At 33.8% G+C, this 20151-nt stretch overlaps 1 protein-coding gene across 2 annotated transcripts; it reads left to right on the plus strand.

The window, feature by feature from the left end:
• Positions 1 to 3: 3 nt before the first annotated feature.
• On the plus strand, positions 4 to 19366 carry oxnad1 (oxidoreductase NAD-binding domain containing 1). Of its 2 annotated transcripts, XM_015357472.2 has the most exons (8): positions 4 to 92; positions 889 to 1033; positions 2000 to 2063; positions 3445 to 3551; positions 6700 to 6841; positions 12233 to 12475; positions 13431 to 13539; positions 16848 to 19366. In XM_015357472.2, exons 2-8 carry the CDS (start codon positions 915 to 917, stop codon positions 17000 to 17002), a joined length of 939 nt encoding a protein of 312 aa, XP_015212958.2. In that variant the 5' UTR covers positions 4 to 92; positions 889 to 914; the 3' UTR covers positions 17003 to 19366. The 2 variants fall into 2 exon arrangements, with proteins under 2 accessions (XP_015212958.2, XP_006635822.3); XM_006635759.3 differs by lacking the exons at positions 4 to 92; positions 889 to 1033 and adding an exon at positions 1110 to 1233.
• The last annotated feature ends 785 nt before the right edge of the window (positions 19367 to 20151 follow it).

Below are 20151 nucleotides of genomic sequence, written 5' to 3' on the forward strand. Positions count from 1 at the left end.
TAGCTTGGACAGTAGAGAGTCATGTGCTGGTGGAAGGTTATTTAACTAGCCGGCATGAACATCATCTGAAAGTGGATGAAAATAGTATATAGGTAGGTGTTATTGCAGATATGAGTTTAACCATTGGTATAAGGTGTATTTATAAATAACTTTCTAGTTTATGCTAGATACAGCTTGCCATAATTGCCGTTAAACTAGTTTCCCTGTCTTTACAAGATTTGTTTTAATATGAAAAAATTAAGCATTCTTTTATTGTTTAGTTTTCTTTCAAAATATTTTCCTGAAAGCATTTTCATATAACAACTTTGATGAAAATACATTTAATAAAAAATTGGCGCAATATAAGCTGGTTGCAGAAACTCGTTTGATCTTAAGTGCATATGTGCATTTTCTGTTGCATGATATAAATTACTTGACTTGTTGCCTATTTGCCCTAGAATTCTTATAATCATAAAGTCAGTTATTACAACAAAAAGTCATGCTAGTCTGGTTAGCGCTGTTGCACTCAGTTGAGCATTTGTAATATGCTGTGTCTTCTCTGCATGGTGTTTAAAGTAACATCCTGGAAAGATTGGGGGAGACCTGTGGGTGTTTTGATGGTTAAATGCCCAGTGGCACATATTGCTTTTACAGGAAAGGAGGTTGAAGTTCATTGTGTAACTCCTGTCTCAATCCTTTATTTGTCACTCAGCCTGAAACAAACTGGAGTTTGGAGCTGTGAGCAAAGAGTTTAAAGAGAGAGAAATGATTCTATGCTTTTGTCAGTTGGGAAATGTTGTACAATTTATATGGAACAGTAATACCACAAAAATGTTATATTCCTTAAAATCCATCGGTAAAGTCTGTCTTTTCTTCCCCTTCATGCTATCTGTCTTATGGATGATGCAGAGAGTGCTGGTTGCCCAGTGAATGCCATGGCTTGTGCTGCTGTGTCTGTTAATTGTTTACTGGGGAGAGCTGCTGGAACCTTCACACTGCAGGTCGCATCAGCACTGCTCAGGCCCAGGCCATTATGTGCCTGCGTGATCAATAGGTGAGTTTGCTCTAGAAAAGAACTTGCCTTGTTCCACCTATCTGGTGATTCCCCATCACTTTGTAGTTTTACCTCAGTCGCACAAAAAGGTCACTTTTGTAGCTTTGTACAGTGTTGTACAAAAAACACATTAAGCTTCTGATTTTGATTTCTTGTGCAAATATCTGGTGAGAAGCTGACTGTTCCAAGATGACAACCAGGTAAGAAGTCCACTCATTAAGATCCAGCCATTATTTTCTTTTGCTTCTAAATTAACATTGTAATCTGTGTTGTTTTTTAGATACATTAACTCCACTAGCATAACAGTGGATGGATTTTTATTTATTAATCAAGAATTAAAGTTATAAATAGGTGTTTTAAATTAGTTATTATTAATAGGAAAATTGTTTCTAAAAATTATATTTTTACTGGTAACAATACTATAGTAAGCTCTCACTTTAGGGGACAAAACCTGCTAAAAGGGAATTTTATCTGTAAAATCAGAAATACTAGACTTTCCCCATAATAACAGGCAAAGTCTTTTAAGGTAAAATATTTTTAAAAGTACATGTAATGAACAGTGCATCATGATTTGACTTTGTTTGAATTAAAGAGTGTACATAAAATGATACAGTACTATATACATTGCCAAAAAACAATTTTAGTAAAGTAATGTAAACTAAAATGAGACGTGTAAGACATTTTGACATTTATTTAATATTAGCATTCCAAAAATTGTAGAAGGGGCTTGGGTTTTAAACAGCATTATATTTAAAAAAACAGGCAGCACTTAAAATGTAGTGCTAAAACCCCAGGGTGTACCGTGTTCACCCCTTTGCATGCTGGAATAGCCTCTGGCAAGGGTCCCCTACAACCCTGTATTCGAAACAAACTGGTGAGCAAATGGATGGATGGTTGTAGATCCTTGTGCTTTAAATGTAAAAAGAGAAGTATATGGATTTTTATATATTTACCTTTGCCTTTTAGAAAAATGTCATCAAGAAGAAAAACAGATCACCTCGAAAGAACTGCTAATAACTATCGGCAAGAGGTGAGTTGGAGTTAACTTAAAAGCCAGAAAAGGGTAATTCTGTAACTTAATGATGATGAAATTTCCACTCGTGCTTAAAGAAATTCTTTGTCCTTGTCAGATGTTCGCAAAACTGAAAATCCTCTTCAAATAATTTCAGCCTTTTTGTTTTTTGTGTTTTATATCATAGTAAACTGTTGTTTAAATTCCTTAGGTCAGCTACATTTGAGATTTAAAACACAAAAGACAGATGTAGAATCTTAGATGTAGTTTTTTTCACCCAGCTTCCCCTCTCTGCTTTGAAAATTAAAGTGATTATATTTATACACATTTTCATCTTTCAATTAAAAATGGAAATGTGACCATTGTTAAAATAGTTCAGTTTGGGTGTTTAAGTTTTAAATGTAAATATGTGCAAAGTTAATAAGAGCCCTATGCTTGAAACAAAAGTTTATTTTGAAACAGAAAGTGCATATATTATATTTCATATGAAAGAGAAGTTTATCAGGTTTTTTTTTACAATTTACAATTTAACTAATGAAGGATGGGGAGTAGGGTATTAATAAACACACCATTGTTTTGGTTCTAGAGACTACTAACTGAAAGACTCAAAACATGATTTTATGTGTTGTTCTAGAATGAATGGCTAGTCCTATTCTATGTAAAGTTAACATTTACCTTGCATTTCAATTTAAACTTTTGGCCACTATGAAATGATATATAATATATATTCTATGCACACTGTGTACTGTATATACTGGTATATACTCTATAAATACACATATACGTATATTTCAAATCTGTATGTTTCCTTGATATGGCAGATGCATAACTCAAATGTCAGCATGAATGTAATATAAATTACTTGATCTACTTGAAGTTAAGTAAAAGGTACTGTAGATTGCATTGTTGGTTTTGTAATTAGAAGAGTCTAGCATTTTATGCTTAACCTTAGGAAAGAGATATCATATGATTTAAACATTCAAATAAAGATTTCAATGCATTTTAGCTTTAAGGTAAAATCCTGTTCTGTTTGTTAGGAAAGAGATTAGAATATGATGTGCATTTGCTAATTGTAAATTCTAAATTTGAATGAAATCCTGCAAAGATCAAAGAACTGCGAGTGAGGGTCACAAATCAGTTCATACTGTATGTGCTGTTATTTTTATACTACTTAACACTAAAGGTAAGAATGTCGCTGACAGAAAATGGAAGCCATGTATCTTATTAGTCATGACTGGGTAGAGGTAGGTATATTTCTACCCTTTAGAGGGCTGTAGTCTTTGTTGGTGTTTGTAGCTTGGAAATATTTGCTTTGTGTTATAATAGTGTGGGTATAAAGGAAAGCATTCTAATGACTAATATATTTGCCTTACTTTGTAAATATTGACTGTTTTTCTAGGTTCTCTATCCTGCAAAGGTCTGTGGAATTTTAAATGAATCAAATAACGTCAAAAGACTTCGCCTGGCTATACCTGATAAAGACTTCACTTTTAAAGCAGGACAATGGTGAGGTCCATTTTATGTAAAGAAAACAGTTTGGAAAGGTAAAATAGTAATGCAATGATAATTTGATGTATAAAGACAAAAAAGAGCTTGATCTTGCAAAATTCATGCCAGAGAGGTCAAGTTTTAACTGTCCTGATTAAATCTGATCTAATTTCTTTAGTTATTGCAATGCCTAAAGATACCGCATGTCTATTGAAGCAACACTGTAGAAAAGTTGTGAACACAAAGCTGACTTTTTATTACTTTGCATTAGTAAGAAATCTGAAATGTTTAAAACCATACAAAATAATGATGGACATTTAATTTATGTCTTGAACAACTAGGGAATAATAATTCGTTACTAATAAATAATTAGTAAGATTATGTGAATATAATTTATATTCATATTGGAAAAATAAAATAAAAACTACAAATGTTTAATGCTAAATTTTGGATATAAACATAATATATTTATATAGCTAGTAGTGGAATTGTAGTCCACTTTCTTGTAAATATCTGCATTGATTTCATTAGCTTGTTCACTTGTTCTTTTAAAAATATTTTTACACATTCCTGTATTTTGCAGTCATAGATGTTGCAATGGACAATGAAATGCTCATAGTTTGGAATGTAGGGCACTGCACAGTGATGCTTTGGTACAGTGGTTAAAATGCTTGCCTGCTGCTCAGAAAGTCAAAGGTTTGATTTCTAGTCAATGCACCAGTTTTATTTTTCGAAATGAAAGTAGGGCTGTTGTACAAAGCTAAATTACTCAGCTGGATATATATATATATAAATAGTTATTATAGCTGGTTGTGAATGCAATGTACTTTTTTTCCAATTTTACATCTGCATTAAAATAACTTATTTTGTCTTAATACTAATTTAACCAACGAGTAATTAGAAAACAATTTTGCTTTAGATATTGATTATGAAAAATAGATTTCACACATACTTTACTGTAGTGGTTTTAAAACCCTACACTGTTTCAGCATATCTTCAGTATGAATATAACTTCATGTGATTTGCATGTGTGGCACATGGGAATTGTAGTCTTTGTTCACTTATTCGATTTATGTTGCTGAAGTTTTAAAATTACAGTACATGCTGTGAATCAAATATCTTAAATTTTAAAGAAACTGTACTATCAGTCATGGAGTTGGACCACTTTTAATTGTACAAACAATGTGCTGTAAAAAGTAGTTTGTTCTGCTTTTTTCTAAGAGATGTACAGTAACTGTCCATATGACACAGATATGCTACTGTACGTTTCTGAGATTAAATGCTATTGAGAGATGATGAAGTAAGGTTGTTTTATTATAAAACCACTAACATTGACAAAGCGCATGTATATTTTTTTCCAATACGAAAACGCTAAGACTGAGCCTGTGCGTAATAGTACACTCAACCAGCAACACACATGTATGACTCACTATTAGACGATAAACAGAATCACAGTTATATTCGCTACTTTATTAACAGTTAGAGCAGATACACATTTTAAACCAATCTGAACTTAAAAAAAAAATGTTAACCCTACTGTTTTTCACACCTGCATGTGCGATCGTGGTTTTTGGTTTTTGTCTTGATTATAAATCATGTGTGAATGTTCATTGAGCACAAGGGCGCTGTTTAGCGCAGTGAGATCACACAGCTGGATAACTTTAGTAAATATACTGACAAAATTTTTGGTTTCACAAAGCAAGATCAAATTGTGGCCAGTTCGGAATTAGCTATGTGAAGTTGGTCCCTCTGAAAACAGCACAGACAATGTAGATTTTTGTTCCTTTTGTGCTGGTTTGTACTATTAAAAGTAGTATTTTGTTCCTGAACTATGGTCAGCTGTTGGATCAGAGAATTTTAAGATCTTGTTTGTTGTCTGGCTGTGGTATATGTTTTATAAGATAAGATCACTTTATTGGCCATATACAATTTCTTGTATTGAGAATTTGTCTTTTCGCATACCCCAGCTTGCTCTCCATGAGACACACAAACAGGGAGAGAAGCTTGGGGTCAGAGCCCAGGGTCAGTCATTTATACAGCTCCCCTGGAGCAGCTGGGATTAAGGGCCTTGGTCAGGGGCCCAACGGAGTAGGATTCCTCGGCCGGCTGTGGGATACGAACTGACAGCATTCCAGCCACAGGCACAGATCCTGAGCCACAACACTGCCCTGCTATTATATATTTTTAGGCTTATTTTTTTTTGGGGGGGGGGTAATTTTCGAGAGCTCGGAAAGTATTTGATTTGTTTTTTGTATTTCTAGGTTCGTTTTTTTCAGTGTAGCCAGTCAGTTGCATTGAAGACTTTTTTGTCATTGCAATTTTTGTCATTTTTCCGGAAAGGGAGTAGGTGAAAATGTGTAACTCCTCCCCATGTAATAGTATGGGCTTTTTAAAATATTAGATATTTGTTTCATGGACAGCATGCACTGTAGTTTTAAAACGTCGGCCACATGAATCAAATATGTGATCAAAGCCGACAATTCATAACATGCCGCACGTGAATTGCACAAACTCATATCCATAGATATGCCGAAACAATAGTGTAGGATTTTAGAGCCACTGCAGTACAGTATGTGTGAAATTGTTTCCTAATTATTTGTTGCTGAAATCTAAAATAAGCATTAATACAAAATATATTATTTAGATTATTTTAATGCAGAAGCAAGCCGGAAAAAAAAAAACACATTGCATTCACAACAAACTATAGGAATAAACTATTTTTTATATATCCAGCTGAGTAATTTTGTCTTGTTAAACAGCCCTACTGTCTTTTTAACATCAACCTATTCCTATTAAATGTGATGTAATATACAGTACAAAATTAATAAAAGTTAATTACATTCTATAATTGTAAAAGGATTGTCCACAAGGGGCTGAGCATTGACCGGGATTCAAAGCCAGGTGTTTCGGGTGATAGCCCACATACTTCCACATGCCACTTTACGTGTTCACTACACCACCTGGAGTTTTACAAAGTAGTGCAGTCTTGCAACAGAATATCTTAAAAAAAAACATGTTGGAACGCAGCACGCATGCCGCATTAAGGCGCATTATTAGCTGTGCATTCCGAATGGGTGGATTCATATCGACTTGTTCAGAAAAAAATACTTGATGAGGAACTTGATGTACTTGTTGTCAATATTGTATTATACTGATTTTTTGTTAGGGTGGATTTTTTAATTCCTGGTCTTTCAAAAGTTGGAGGATTTTCAATCTGCTCCAGCCCTAGACTGTTAGAGGGAGAGGGGGTCATTGAGCTGGCTGTCAAGTACAGTGCGCATCCCCCAGCCCACTGGATACACACAGAGGTAAGTTAAACTTGACTGAAAGGTAGGATTTATTTTTTCATGTTTACACCATGAACGAACCTGATTTGTTTAGATATCTCACATATTGGGGTGATTGATTCAATATACTTTATACTTCAGTTTGTTTTGAAATGGGAAAATTCAGATAATGGAATGTTCTGAACTCTTTTCAGGCTATTGTACATTGACCAAGGTTGCAGTGCATTTTGGAGTGATTTGTTTGATTGCTAAATTTTGGTTCAATCACCATCGTGATTGTCATTATCCCAGTCTAATCAATAATTGGATTTACATGCCTGTGTCTATCTGAAACACCCTAGTGTCTTTGCAGAAAGTGGCTGTCTTTCATCTGTAGAAAAACATGTGGCAAATTTTATGTTCCCAATCAACATTGGAAACAAGAAATGACTACACTGAAACCATTGTTGGTCCTGTATTTGCTTTAAGATTTTCAAATTGAAATACTTACTGTAACCAAAAAAGCACCTATTACATCTTGATTATCTGTTAAATGCTTTTTTAAGTAGTAACAGTCTATTTGTGTTTGTGTACTAATAATTTTGATTAGTATAATGTTCGTATGAATTTCAGTTCTTAACAAAAATTACTGCACATGGCACCAGGATCCTGTTTGTATCCTATATTGATACAGACTAAAAAAATCAACAACATCCAGTCTTTTTTGGTAACAGTGCCTTTGGTAAGGGAAGCCTGCAACTCATTAAATAAAGAATCAAGTGTGCAATTTCATATGTTTTAGCAGTTCCAAACTTAAGCCCTGGATATCACAAAGCCCAGAAATTCATGACTTGCTTATAAAAATAAGTAGTGGTCTCTGTAATTTTAAAAAATTACAAGAGTACATGCTTTACACCATGTGTGTGTAAATGTTTGTTGTAGTTCAAGTAGGTACTGTAGCCGCTTCATCATGCGTAGGCTGCAAAGGAGCAAGTAAAGGTTTATTCCTTGCTGAAAAGAGAAGAAAGGAACAACGTTTCAGCTGTGGGCAACCCTCACACCCGAAGAAGGCTCCATAGCCAAAAAGTTGTTTCCTTTCTTCTCTTTTCATCATGGAGTCAACTTTTACTTGTTCCTTAAATGTTTGTTGTATTTCTTTGTGACTGTATATCAGTATTGTTAGGTTCCAGAAAGGTTGTTGAAAATAATAGGGTAGCCCCTGGGAATAGAAATACAGGGTGAAATTACACATGAGAGCATAGTTTATTTGAATTAGCATGTATAAGCATAAGCTTTATAGAATTGGCCATCCTTTCAAATAAGCATAGTTTCCTTCTTAAAAGAATGTCTTATAGGTGAACATAAACCATTTTTATGTTACATACTTTACTGTTTATAGGATTTAAAGTTTTTTTCGGCAGAAGAAGGATGTTTATGTGATCTATTTTAAATTGAAATTTTAGACACTGCCTACTTACCTTGTATGCAAAACATACAATTTAAGGTCAGTCTGCAAGTAACACTTCTTTTGAAAATTTTGCTTGAAATGGCTTCAAAAAGAACACCCTGCAGGTATTCAGAATTATTTCCTTCCTGCATCTGGAACTTGAAAAAGAAGACATTCCCTTCATGTTAATCACATTTTGGATTGTTATGCTTGACATGTTAGACTGCTACACAGGTATTTATTTACTTAAGTTAAACTAGTAAAAAAACGGAATTGTGAAATTGGGCATAAATTTCACCCCACCAACATCTAACCCCCTCCACATAGAAAAATACTAAAAATCAAAATTAAACTCTTAATTGTGTGTTTTAAAACATCAGAAACTACAGTGGTAATTAAAACCGAAATATTTTCACGTGTAAAGTGGTCTTTGTTCAAAATTCTTCTCACACTCAGTTGCTGTAGGCTATGTTCATAACATGTTTCAGTATACCATATGCATCCTCCAGTTGTTGACTGGTGAAACACCTCATGATTATTCATGAAAACCGGGAAGTAGTTTTTACCTCAAAATATATTCAGTATATATTAGTGTGAAAATGCAAAAGTTTTCTTCAGAAGACTTCTAAGAAGAGCAGGGAGGGACAGTAGTTACAGCATGGATTAATGCTTTATACTGTAGTTCTTCAGCACTATTGCTTAGTTTTTCTGATAGGTTCTTTTTTACAGAGTAAGCCAGCAGGAGACTTAATATCTTTTTATATTAAGATTATAAGTAGGCAATAGGAATCGGCTTGCTTTTGCAATATATGTGTATGAGTATATCTTTTCAGTCTGTGTCTCTAGACTAGCCAGTTATAAGATCTTTTGCTACATGAGGAGAACTAAACTTTTCTGTTTCACTATGTGAAAGAAGATTTAAATCATGGTGTTATTATTAGTTTGGGGTATAAATTGTAGTTTTTTGTAGTCCATGTGTGAGGTAAACTAAGAGAAGCATGCAAAAGGATGTTCCATAAAGGCATACAGGGAAGATAGGTTACAAGGAAATGGGCAACTGGACATGTAGACAGCCTCACAACAATAAATAACAAAGCTTGAAAGTGGGCAATGTGAAGATTTACAAATTCTAGTTTTACCAACAGAAAATATATTAATCTAGTGGAATTGCAGACAAACCACCTAAGCAACATCTCTGTGATGTACAAACTTGTTTTTCCTCTCCTCTTTTGCTTTCACCTAATGGTAATCTTCTGTCATTTAACCCGACCACTTGCTGTAATTATTTTGCAAAAGTTTCCACATGCTCGTTTTCCATGAACACTTGCTGTTGTTATTGCTGTAATTGAAAATTAGCTTTGAATTTAGCTTTCCAATCAGAATGACACATTGGGGGTTCAATGGTAGAATTCTTGCCTGCCACATTCTGGCCAAATGCACAAGTTGTACTTTTAAAAAATAAAAACTTTCTCTAATAATAAAATGTAATAACAAATCTACTATAACTAATATGTATACTATATTTAAATCTATCAGAGTATGTAAAATATTAAAATAATATATTAATAATAAATTAACGCAATGAACTTCCTAAGTGTAGAGTAATCAAATGTGAATACTGCAGTATAAAAACAAGTTCTACCTGTCAGACCTCCAGCATGCTCGGACAAAGTAAGGGAGTTTCAAGATGCCCTTAAACAGCAATCACAATTTAGATTTTAGATGAGTATATTTGCTTTTAAATACTAATCATTAAATCCGCAATGTATAACATGTTCTTATAATAATAATCTAAACTTTCAAAGTGACATTAAAAAGACAATAAACAACAATCATTTAAGATTAATGAATCTTGTGTAGTGTTATGAAACTGGAGACCAAAATGTGAGATGTGTTTTGTGTCTCTCTTGAATCCCCCTCTTCACCCTTCCCTTGTTTTGGGGATGAGGAGGCCAGGATCTCCTGCAGAGTGAGACCTAACAAATGGGTAGCTGCAGAAGTGGAGGAGGGGGCCTGAAATGTGCTGAAATGTGAAAAAAGTGGGGTCTGATATCATGAGAAATTCAGTGGGACAGGTCATGCTGTAGTATGAGATACTTTACCTGACCATCATGTTCTTAAAAATATACATTTACAGATTTCTTGACAGGTAGTTCTTGGCAGATGGCTGCACATTTCTCCGCATAGTTTGCTTTGTCAGATAGCTCCCCACGTTCATGAAGTTTCTTTTTTTGCCTGCAACAACCATGGGATCTCATTGTTTTATGCTGGTGTCCCTGCCACCCCAAATACAAAATACTGGCCACACCACATAGCTGCTTTAATGCCACCCAATGGTGTATTATATATTAAAAATTTACATTTGTAAAGTAAAAATTAAAGCAAAACAACTTCAGAGACTTAGAGGCTGCCCACTCACAGAAGCGTTTTACTCTATTGTGTGAAACTATTCTGCATCACCATTTGTATTGGGGACGTGCTGTATGAGGTAATAGACTGATAAGAACATATTTTATATATAAATTCATCAGATATGCATAGTGTGGAATGAACGGGGTTTAAAAAGCCAGCGAAATGCCCTAATTTGGGGCACAGCACACACGTACTCAGCAAGTAAGTGGGAGGGAGAACATGTGAAATATACAGTTCAAACTCACACAGCGTAATTTTTATTAGAGCTTAAACTATGCTTAATTAAAAGTATTTGAGACAGAGTGAGGCAGCCAAATGGAGAAAGAGGTCCAACAAAGCCAAGATAGCTTCCCATTATGTATAAAGAAAATACCCTTTAAGTATAAATTATTTCACGTAGAACAAACTGTCTTTTGATGTTTGAGTTTCCTTCTATCATTTTGATTGCATAATTAGCATTGAGACAAAATATCAATTATTCTAATGCATTGGCCTTAATTTGTGAGAATTCTGCTGCTAAACCACTAAAGCGTCAAATAATTAAAATTAATTATGTTATAATTGCAAAGGAAATGAAACCAAACGGACCAAAGTCCATTGCATTTCAATGTGTTTCAAAATGCAGCCTTGTTGAATAAAAACACTGAATGAAAACTTGCACAATATTACTGAGAAACACAGTAAAAACATAATATTATAAATCAAAAACGTTGTAATTATTGTGGCATTGTTGTGACAACAGTGTGGTTTCCTTAAAGAAAAACCCTTTATATAGTGGTTTTGAATACACTGTTTTTAAAGATGGTCCGTATAATATATTTTTAACCATCAAAATCTAAAATAAAATTATTTTCTAACTACCATTTATACACTGTAACTAATAATTATGTATACTGTATGTAAATAAAAATTTTAATTGTGACATACTGTATCTTATCTGGAGTTGTTCATAATCATTGTATTTAATGAAATTGTAGCTTTTACAGTCTGTGGCACAGGAAAGTGCAAATGGGACTAACTACTAAAGCACTGACTACTAAATAAAAATGGAATAAGATCACTTTATTAGCCATATACACTTTCTTGCACTAGGAATTGTCTTTTCGCATACCCTAGCTTGCTCTCCATGAGACACAGGCACACAGAAAGGGAGAGAAGCTTGGGGTCAGAGCGCAGGGTCAGCAAATTATACGGCGCCCCCGGAGCAGTCTGGGTTAAGGGCCTTGCTCAGGGGCCCAACAGAGTAGGATTCCTCTGCCAGCCGTGGAATTTGAGCAACCTTCCAGCCACAGGCACAGATCCTTAGCCACAGTCCCACTGCTCCGCCCATATATAATATTTATTTCTAAAATAAGATGTACTGTAAACGAATCCAGACACAGCTGGATTCACTGCGCTACCTGGCAGTTTTACCTAGTAGTGCAGTCCTGCATCACATTATTTGAATAAATGAAAAGGGTGAGATGTGGTGGTGTTTGTGCCGTGGCACTTATTGCCGTATGCCACATGACACCTCTTGATTTTAAATGGCTGGATCTGCATGTTGTTAATGACATCCTATTTCTTCCCCACAGTGCACCCTGGATTCTGAGATAGCCGTTAGAGTTGGAGGCGATTTCTATTTTGACCCTCAGCCTTCTGACCCAGCAGTGAACCTGTTGCTTGTGGCAGGAGGGGTGGGAATCAATCCTTTGTTCTCCATCCTGCTCCATGTAGCTGACCTGTACAGACAGAGGGAAAGAGAAGGCTCTGGGTATGAGCCTTGCTCTGTAAAGCTGTTCTATAGTGCCAAAAATACAGAGGAGCTACTTTTCAAGGTACCTATGTTCTAATTTATGTTAATGTCATGTCATACGTTATGTCAAGTTGTTATTCGTTAAAAACAATTATAACTGCTTTTGTATACATTGCTTTGAAATGTAGTATTCTGTCTCATAGTATGACATGGAAAACACTTATATTACACAGTCCATATTCAATATGAGTAAGATTCAAATTAAAAATCTGCAATTGTAGAAGGAAATAATTTAGGTTATATTTCCCCATACTGTATGTTTAGAAAAATGTAGTGGACTTAAACTTTATGCAATGGTATTAGTGCACGTACTTCTATTTGAAAGAAATATGACAGAGCCCAGAAAAGTATTCTGTAACTTAAGGTCATTAAAATAATAGGAAATCATCACATTTTAAATTAATATTAGCAGCATATTTCATTTGCAGATGAATAAAGGCTTAAGAAGGTGTCATTTAGGATGTTTTCAAAATGAAAGATTATAGCAGCTGAACAAAAATGTAAGCCAAAAAGTCATGAGGCAGAACCATCATCACACTGCTTTTCACATTGATGTTTCTTATTGAACTGTGAGCTTCCATTCCCTTCAATTATTTAACCGTTCTGTTTACAGATAACATGAAATAATTCAGTGTCAAGCCGTGTTTTGTAAAGAACGTAATGACTTGTTGAAAGTGAATGATCTTTCTCAAGCACATTTTGTAAGGTCTAATACAATGCTGGATAGTAATAAAACATTGCTTAGCATAATAAATAATATTTGTCTAAATTATGTCACAAATCGATAATCTAGTCAGTTCCCTGCTTTTTAGTTTAACCTTCTCATAGGGAGAAAAAAAAGTAAAAGTAAATTTAAAAAGGATATTTTATAGGCAGTGTTTTTGCTTAAAAAAAAGGTTTTAAAGGAATGATTAACAAATGCAGAAAATTGATTTAACTCGCTCTTCTCAGTGCTAATGCTGTTGTTCTCTTGCTAGAATACCATCATCGGACTTTCCAAAGAGTTTTTTGAAAAGGTTTCCTGTAACTTCCATGTTACACAACAGGAGACCGAAATTGACACACATCTCAGACCATACATTAGTGGTAAGTTCTGTTAGAAATTTAATTCTCACTGATTACTAAAACACTGACTTTACAAAACTAAATTAGAAACTCAGTTGTTATGTTTAGAACAATTTCTGGCTTTATATTACAATAACTGTAGTTTACTGTCTTATTTTAAAAATTGTCTTTGTTCTCAAATTGATGGAAAATGTAAAACGTTAACAAATATAGAGTGTGCAAGCAGAGTGTAATGAGGGCAGGCCTCATCCTGCTAGCAAGAAACCACAAAGTTTTGCGAATTCTATAACCACCCTGTATATCTGGCTTTCCATGAATCTAAATGACGGTCAAGGAACTGTGAATAGTGTCTACAAATAAAAATAAACATTCTGTCTGTAGTTCCATGTTATTTGGATGGGAAGGTGCACATTTAAAGAACAAATTTACAGACAAAATTGTTGTTTCTAATTACAATTAAGCTCCTGACTTACATTATCGCTTACACACAAACCCACTCATTTTCTAGAAATGCTATAGAAATATAAAGTGAGAGTATATTTTGATTTCTAAATAAACTCCCTACCTGGAAGTAACCCCATCCAGATAAGACCAGTCAAAACTTAATGCATTTCTGTGAATATTTCTGCCTGAATGTTGCCCATAATCTTTTAAATAGCAATGTCCCTCTGTTTCTGTCTACAGGGTAATGATCAGATCAAACAATTAGAAGAAGGGCATAGAAAGTGTATTTTATATATTCTTTGATAACTGTCCTGTAAAACTGTACATATATGGGGATATTATGTTGGTATTTATGTTTTAAATCTTTTTGTGACCAGTAATAGGGGTCTCAAACAACAAAGCTTGTTGGCCTTGTTGGCATCTACACCTCAACATCACTACAGTCCCACCTGCTGTAGTGATATACCACTACCTGACTGCGGTATATAAAGTATAATGTCTGTGTTCTTACCAGAACTGTGGCCTAAAATGACAGCTACCTAATTTACAATGATTACCAGAAATCATATAAAACATACATTTCCATAGGGAACTTAATAGCATTACAGTAAGCATTGCCAGATAATCACAACACTCAAGACAATGCACTGGAAAATATGACCAGACTCCATGATAATTGAAATTCTTACTGCAGTTAAATATCTCACAGAAAAACAAAAATTGACTGCAAACTGCAAAATGTCCAGAAGACGGTACAGTCAGTTATTTTTAGTGTAGCACAAGCAGAAGGAGACAAGTTTCATTTGGAGACTCTTTGCTATCTTAAAAGACTACGATATAAAGTGCCAATACACAACACAACAGGCTGGGCTGTATGGTAGCATCAGGGAGAAGAGAAGGAGAAAAATGACAGATCCCAGAAAAGGATATTCTGTGATTTAAGATCCTTACAAAAGAGGGAAGTGCTCCTCATATTAAATAATATCAGCATATTTAATTTTCAGATTAAAAAGTCAAACCAGCTAGCCAAAATGCAGTGTCAACCAGTCATGAGGAAAATCCATCATCTCACTGCTTTCCAAATTGTGATGTTTCTTATTCAGCAGTGAGCTTCCATTTGTTTTATTGATTGAACCATTCTGTTTACAGATGACATGAAATAATTGATCGATAAGACTTGTTTCATAAAGACCATAATGTGTATAATGATTTATTGAAAGTGGTCTTCTCTTACAGAGTCTAATACAATGCTGAACAGCAATGAAAAATTGCATAGGAGTCTAATATAGCCATAGAATGGTTAACTATTAGGGAAAAGAGATGAAGGAAACCGCTTTGCAGTTGAAAAAATGATTGGTTCTGCAGCAAAAATCTGATATGCACTGAAGAAAAGAGTCTGGGTTCTTTGTTTTGGAAAGTTATGCAATGAATGAAATGATTGCTAAATATGGAGAGCCACTCTGGCAGTGTCTTTATTAAATACTGTTATTAAAGTGCAAGGAAAAATACAGTTGTGGAACATTTTGTTTGAGCTTTCTAACAATATAGAGGAGAAGCTGATCGTGAGGAAAAGCATTCAGTGCATACTCAGCCACACTTGATGAGAGTATGGATCAGAATATCACTTTGCAGGTAGTGATTTTTTGAGAAGCGTAGATGAAAACTTTGAAGTCACAGACTTCATGTTGAACAGTTCAGTTTGTCTCCGTTGTGCGGTAGAACAACAGTCCATAGCCTGTCGGACTCCCTGAAATGAGCTGGTCTGCTGTGGCATTCATGTAGCTTCACCAGCAGTGATTTGGGGAAAAAAAAGAGTGGCATTGACAGTACCAAAAAAGAGAGCATGAATTGCATTATGCTGCATGATTCATTAACGTGCATTGTGAAGTAAATCTTTGAAATGTAACAATATCATGAATATTGTTGTGAAACATTGATTTAATGCAGTTCATAGAAGTATGTTCAATAAGCAGGAGGATTGTTTTAAAGGGATTCTTTAAGTTAACAACTGTGGTGAAAAGTTTTTTTAAAGAGATTCATGTGACTTTTCCACAATTTGAAGATGCAAAATGAATGATGGATCTTGCTTTTCTTGTTTATCATGCCCGTGCTGCTGCTGACAAGTGTTGTGTAATATAACAGCATTCAAAGCTCAACTAAAACTGCAAAAACTAGATGCGCTAGAGTGATCTCATTTTCTATCCTGCAAGTTACTTATGGAAGATCTGGGTACTAAAATGCAGTTCAATCCATCTGAATATTCCTTTGAAGAACAAATTCATGGAAACCTAGGATGCCATGAGTTCTTTAAGCTGTTACCACCATCTTTCCCAAAACTTCGAAAAAAAACTCATTCTGATATTCTGATATAGTATAAAAATAGAAGAAGTGCAACCAAAATAAGACAAGGAAATGCTGTTTAGTAAACCTGGATTTTGTAAGACCTTTGTTGTATAGCTTCTGGGGTTAGCCTTGGAGAAGTATTATGACAGAGTGACCAACAACATAGGTCATCCTTTACATCCGCTAGAAATTGGTCCCAAGGGAATATTGGTATTCAGATATGATTTTTAATTTTAATTTAAACTATAAATGAGTGGATATTCAAATTGAATAAAATTTGTAATTTTACTATTCATTTTCAACTATTGAAGCTGAATTGCAGATGAACAAATTGTCAAGTAAAATATTGGTGTTGCATACCACAAGTCTTAATTCCAAAAACTGCTTGTTTAAAATTTGATTGGTGTAGGGGGATACAAAATTGAACAACCTAGTATTCTTGTTCAGTCCTTAAAACTTTAAAAATAATTTACAAAATGGTATAAAATTGAATCTTGTCAATATTTAGTTTGAAATACATTTTGTGTTGTTTTTTTTTTCAGAAGGAAGAATATCACAAAAGATTCTGAAGGAACATTTATCAGAGAATACCTTGTGTTTCGTATGTGGACCACCTCCCATGATAGAATACGTTTCTGGACAGCTACAATGCCTGGGACTTTCTGAGGAAAAGATTCTATTTGAGAAGTGGTGGTAACTGCTTCCTATGGTTCAGCAAGTATCTTTTGGCCAAATGAACAGCGGTCTTATTTTTCAATAATATAGGATAAATATAACCATATTTATAACTGTATTTAAAAAGCCATTCATTTTATTTCTCAGAACAACTGTTTTATTGTGAAGCCGTAACCCTGGTCAGTCAGCTGAATTGCAGTCAGGCAGCTGTAATAATGTCCCCGTTCGTGTAGCTTTTTTAACAATTTGTAAAATCACAATCCACAAAGGGATAGACCTGCAGTCCACTGACCAATATACTCAATATATTCAGGACCTAATATTTGAAATAAACGGTCCTGTTATTTGTAATACATATTTTATCAAAAATATTGATTTATAAATTTATATATTATTGAATGTATCATTTAAATCAATTATTGAATTTTTTTATTTTTGACAATTGAAATCTATCATTCTTTTAAAGAATTTGAAAGTCTCTTCTTTTTTGGATATACTGAAACAAAGTCTGAAGTGCCTTTCAGAAGTATTTGTCCCCTTTCAATGATTATCTGTTTTGTTGAATTACAAGTGATGCATTAATTAGTGAAGATTTTAAATCAAAACCTGAGACTAAAACTGAACACTGATGTGCAAAAATAGCTATCACATGATTTCACAATATAACTCAATATAATGTCAATAAATCAAGTAGAGACATTTCAAATGAATTTTAAAATGCATCAAAAGCTTTCAAACTATTTGGTGATTAACTTGTAGAAAAGCACATATCAGGGCATAAAGAAGTGAAACGTGCTTGATATCTCTTTGATCATTAGGAAGTGGAATGTGTATTATATCATTCTGACACTGCCTAAATCAGGTTGTCCCTCCAAAATGAGCAGCCGAGCCAGGAGAAAATGGTGAGGGGTGCTTTTGTGATGTGTATTCTGTATCGAAATACAGAGTTCAGTAGCTAAAATGTGGAAAAATGTGTTAATAAGTCAACAATATGGCAAGTGGCAGAAAGGCAAGAAGGAAACCATTATTGAAAAAAGCCCATCTCAAATTCCACATGGAATTATTAAATAAATAATTTAAGTAATACTGCAAACATTTTGCAAAAGGTGTTGTGCCCAGATGAGATAAAATTGGATTTTTTTAGTCTAAATGCAAAGTGTTACATTTAGTGATTCACTCAAGACAGCATATACTGTAACTGTCATCACCATTTCTACTGTCATGGAATTGTTAGGACTAGGAAGCTTGTGAAGATGAAGGGGAAAATGGAGCAAAGTCTTAGCAAATCTTAGTGAAAAATCTGCATCAGTCTACTAAAGACTAAAAACTAGGATAAATGTTGACCTTTTAGCAGGATAGTGATCCAAAGCACAAGGCCAAAGCTACATTAGACTTAACAACAAGAAAGTTAAAGTCCTTGAACATCCCAGTCAGTCATTACTTGAATATAATAAAAATGTGGCAGTACTTGAAAATGGTTGCCCATCAATAACACCAAAATACTTTTCAGTCCCTAAACTTTTTTTTAATACTTTTGCTCATTTAAATTCTTTCACCAGTAAAATTGTTGAGTTTGAACATTCAACCTTTGATTAAAACAATTTGCTTAAAACTATGAAAACATTATTTGTAATTCAACAAAATGGGAGATTATTGGAAGGGAATGGATACTTTTGCAAGGCATTGTAAATATTTTCTATTGTTATCTGATTTACATTTACATTTTGTGGTGTGTGTGCTGTGGGCATGGGTTGCAATCAACAAAAAAAATATTTTGTTCTCAATCTAGTCATGTTTTATCTTAGCCCAATTAAAGTGGTCCCTAATGAAGCAAATTCATCTTGAGTGATTCGGACAAAATTCAAGCTTTTATTTATGAATTATTAGCATCTTACACTTCATTTACAAGGTGGTATGTTTTCCCCAGTGGTCTTTATAAATTTTTTTAACTATGTGTTCCCAGAGCTTAATAACAAATGTTTATAAGGCCTGGGCATTTTCTCTGGGAAAAAAAATAGTGCTTCATTTGTAAAATGCACGAAAGCATGGTGTCAAAAGGTGTAATATTAGAATTATGAGTAACTTACATAGTAAAATTTTAAAAGGTAATTTAGTATGTTAAAGGAATTTACACTTTTACATGTGTACTGATTAATTGCAGTTATGCTCCCTGTTGTTTTTTTTTTAAAGGCATTATGAGAGTTAAATATTTTATGGCAAATGAGCCAATGCCTGTAAACTGTATTGATGACTTTCTTAATTAGTATTTTTCAATGAAAAAGTCATACAAACAAGAATATAGTAGCATTTGCCTTACAAGTTTAAATTTGTATGTATAAGCGGCACTGACAAAGGAATTAATAAATGCATCTTGTTTTTTTTTTAATTTTGTGTTTATTTGTTAGATTCTTCATTCATTTTATTTATCATGTAATATACCTTTTTAGACATTTTCTGACTATCTGGAATGTGTGTTCCTTGAAACCACTAAATTGTAGATACAAAATCTATTTCCTGGAATATAGTAGGTGTTTGTGTATCTATTACAATACACACTTTCTCACAGCATCGTACCAGTTTATTGGTGTGTAAGGCCACATGTTTGTTTAGTCACATACATCTATACTAGTCAAAGACGAGTATTGTCCAGAAGATCATTTGGTATATTTAATGGACATGAATATGCCTGTACTTTATTTAGAGAGTGTTTTTTTATCTTTCCTTTTATTAGTGTTTTCTTATTCAAAAAATCAAACGTCACTCAGAAAAACAATATTCCAAGACATTATTCAAATCCAAACATTTTTAAAATATCTTGTTCAGGTACAATAAGTCTTCTTTATTGGATAATAATCAATACAAAATGAATAATATGAAATGTTTCTGTTCTGAAAACTGTCCATGGTTTTAGAAAAACATCTTAGCCACACAACTTTACCAGAATATATACAGTATGGAAGCACAATTAAAACACACCATCAGCTTTAGATATGTAGGCACATACATAATATTTGCATTTTTAATAGTGACCTGTTGGTGTCTTGATTGAGTAATTCCTTAGGATAACAAAATTCTCAATATAGTGATTTCAGAAATTCGATGAGTTTTCAATATTTAAGAATATAAATAGCCATTCAAAAATTAATTTAAATTTGAACACATGTAAAGCAA

This window comes from Lepisosteus oculatus, chromosome 10 (genome assembly GCF_040954835.1).
Source record: "Lepisosteus oculatus isolate fLepOcu1 chromosome 10, fLepOcu1.hap2, whole genome shotgun sequence".
Lineage (NCBI taxonomy): Eukaryota > Metazoa > Chordata > Actinopteri > Semionotiformes > Lepisosteidae > Lepisosteus > Lepisosteus oculatus.

Bases quoted from the DNA above. Each gene is read 5' to 3' on its own strand.
- oxnad1 (XM_015357472.2), top strand. From the start codon at position 915: ATGGCTTGTGCTGCTGTGTCTGTTAATTGTTTACTGGGGAGAGCTGCT. The intron at 3,552-6,699 runs GTGAGGTCCATT...ATTTTTTGTTAG, and splicing joins ACTTTTAAAGCAGGACAATG to GGTGGATTTTTTAATTCCTG. The intron at 13,540-16,847 runs GTAAGTTCTGTT...TTTTTTTTTCAG, and splicing joins TCTCAGACCATACATTAGTG to AAGGAAGAATATCACAAAAG.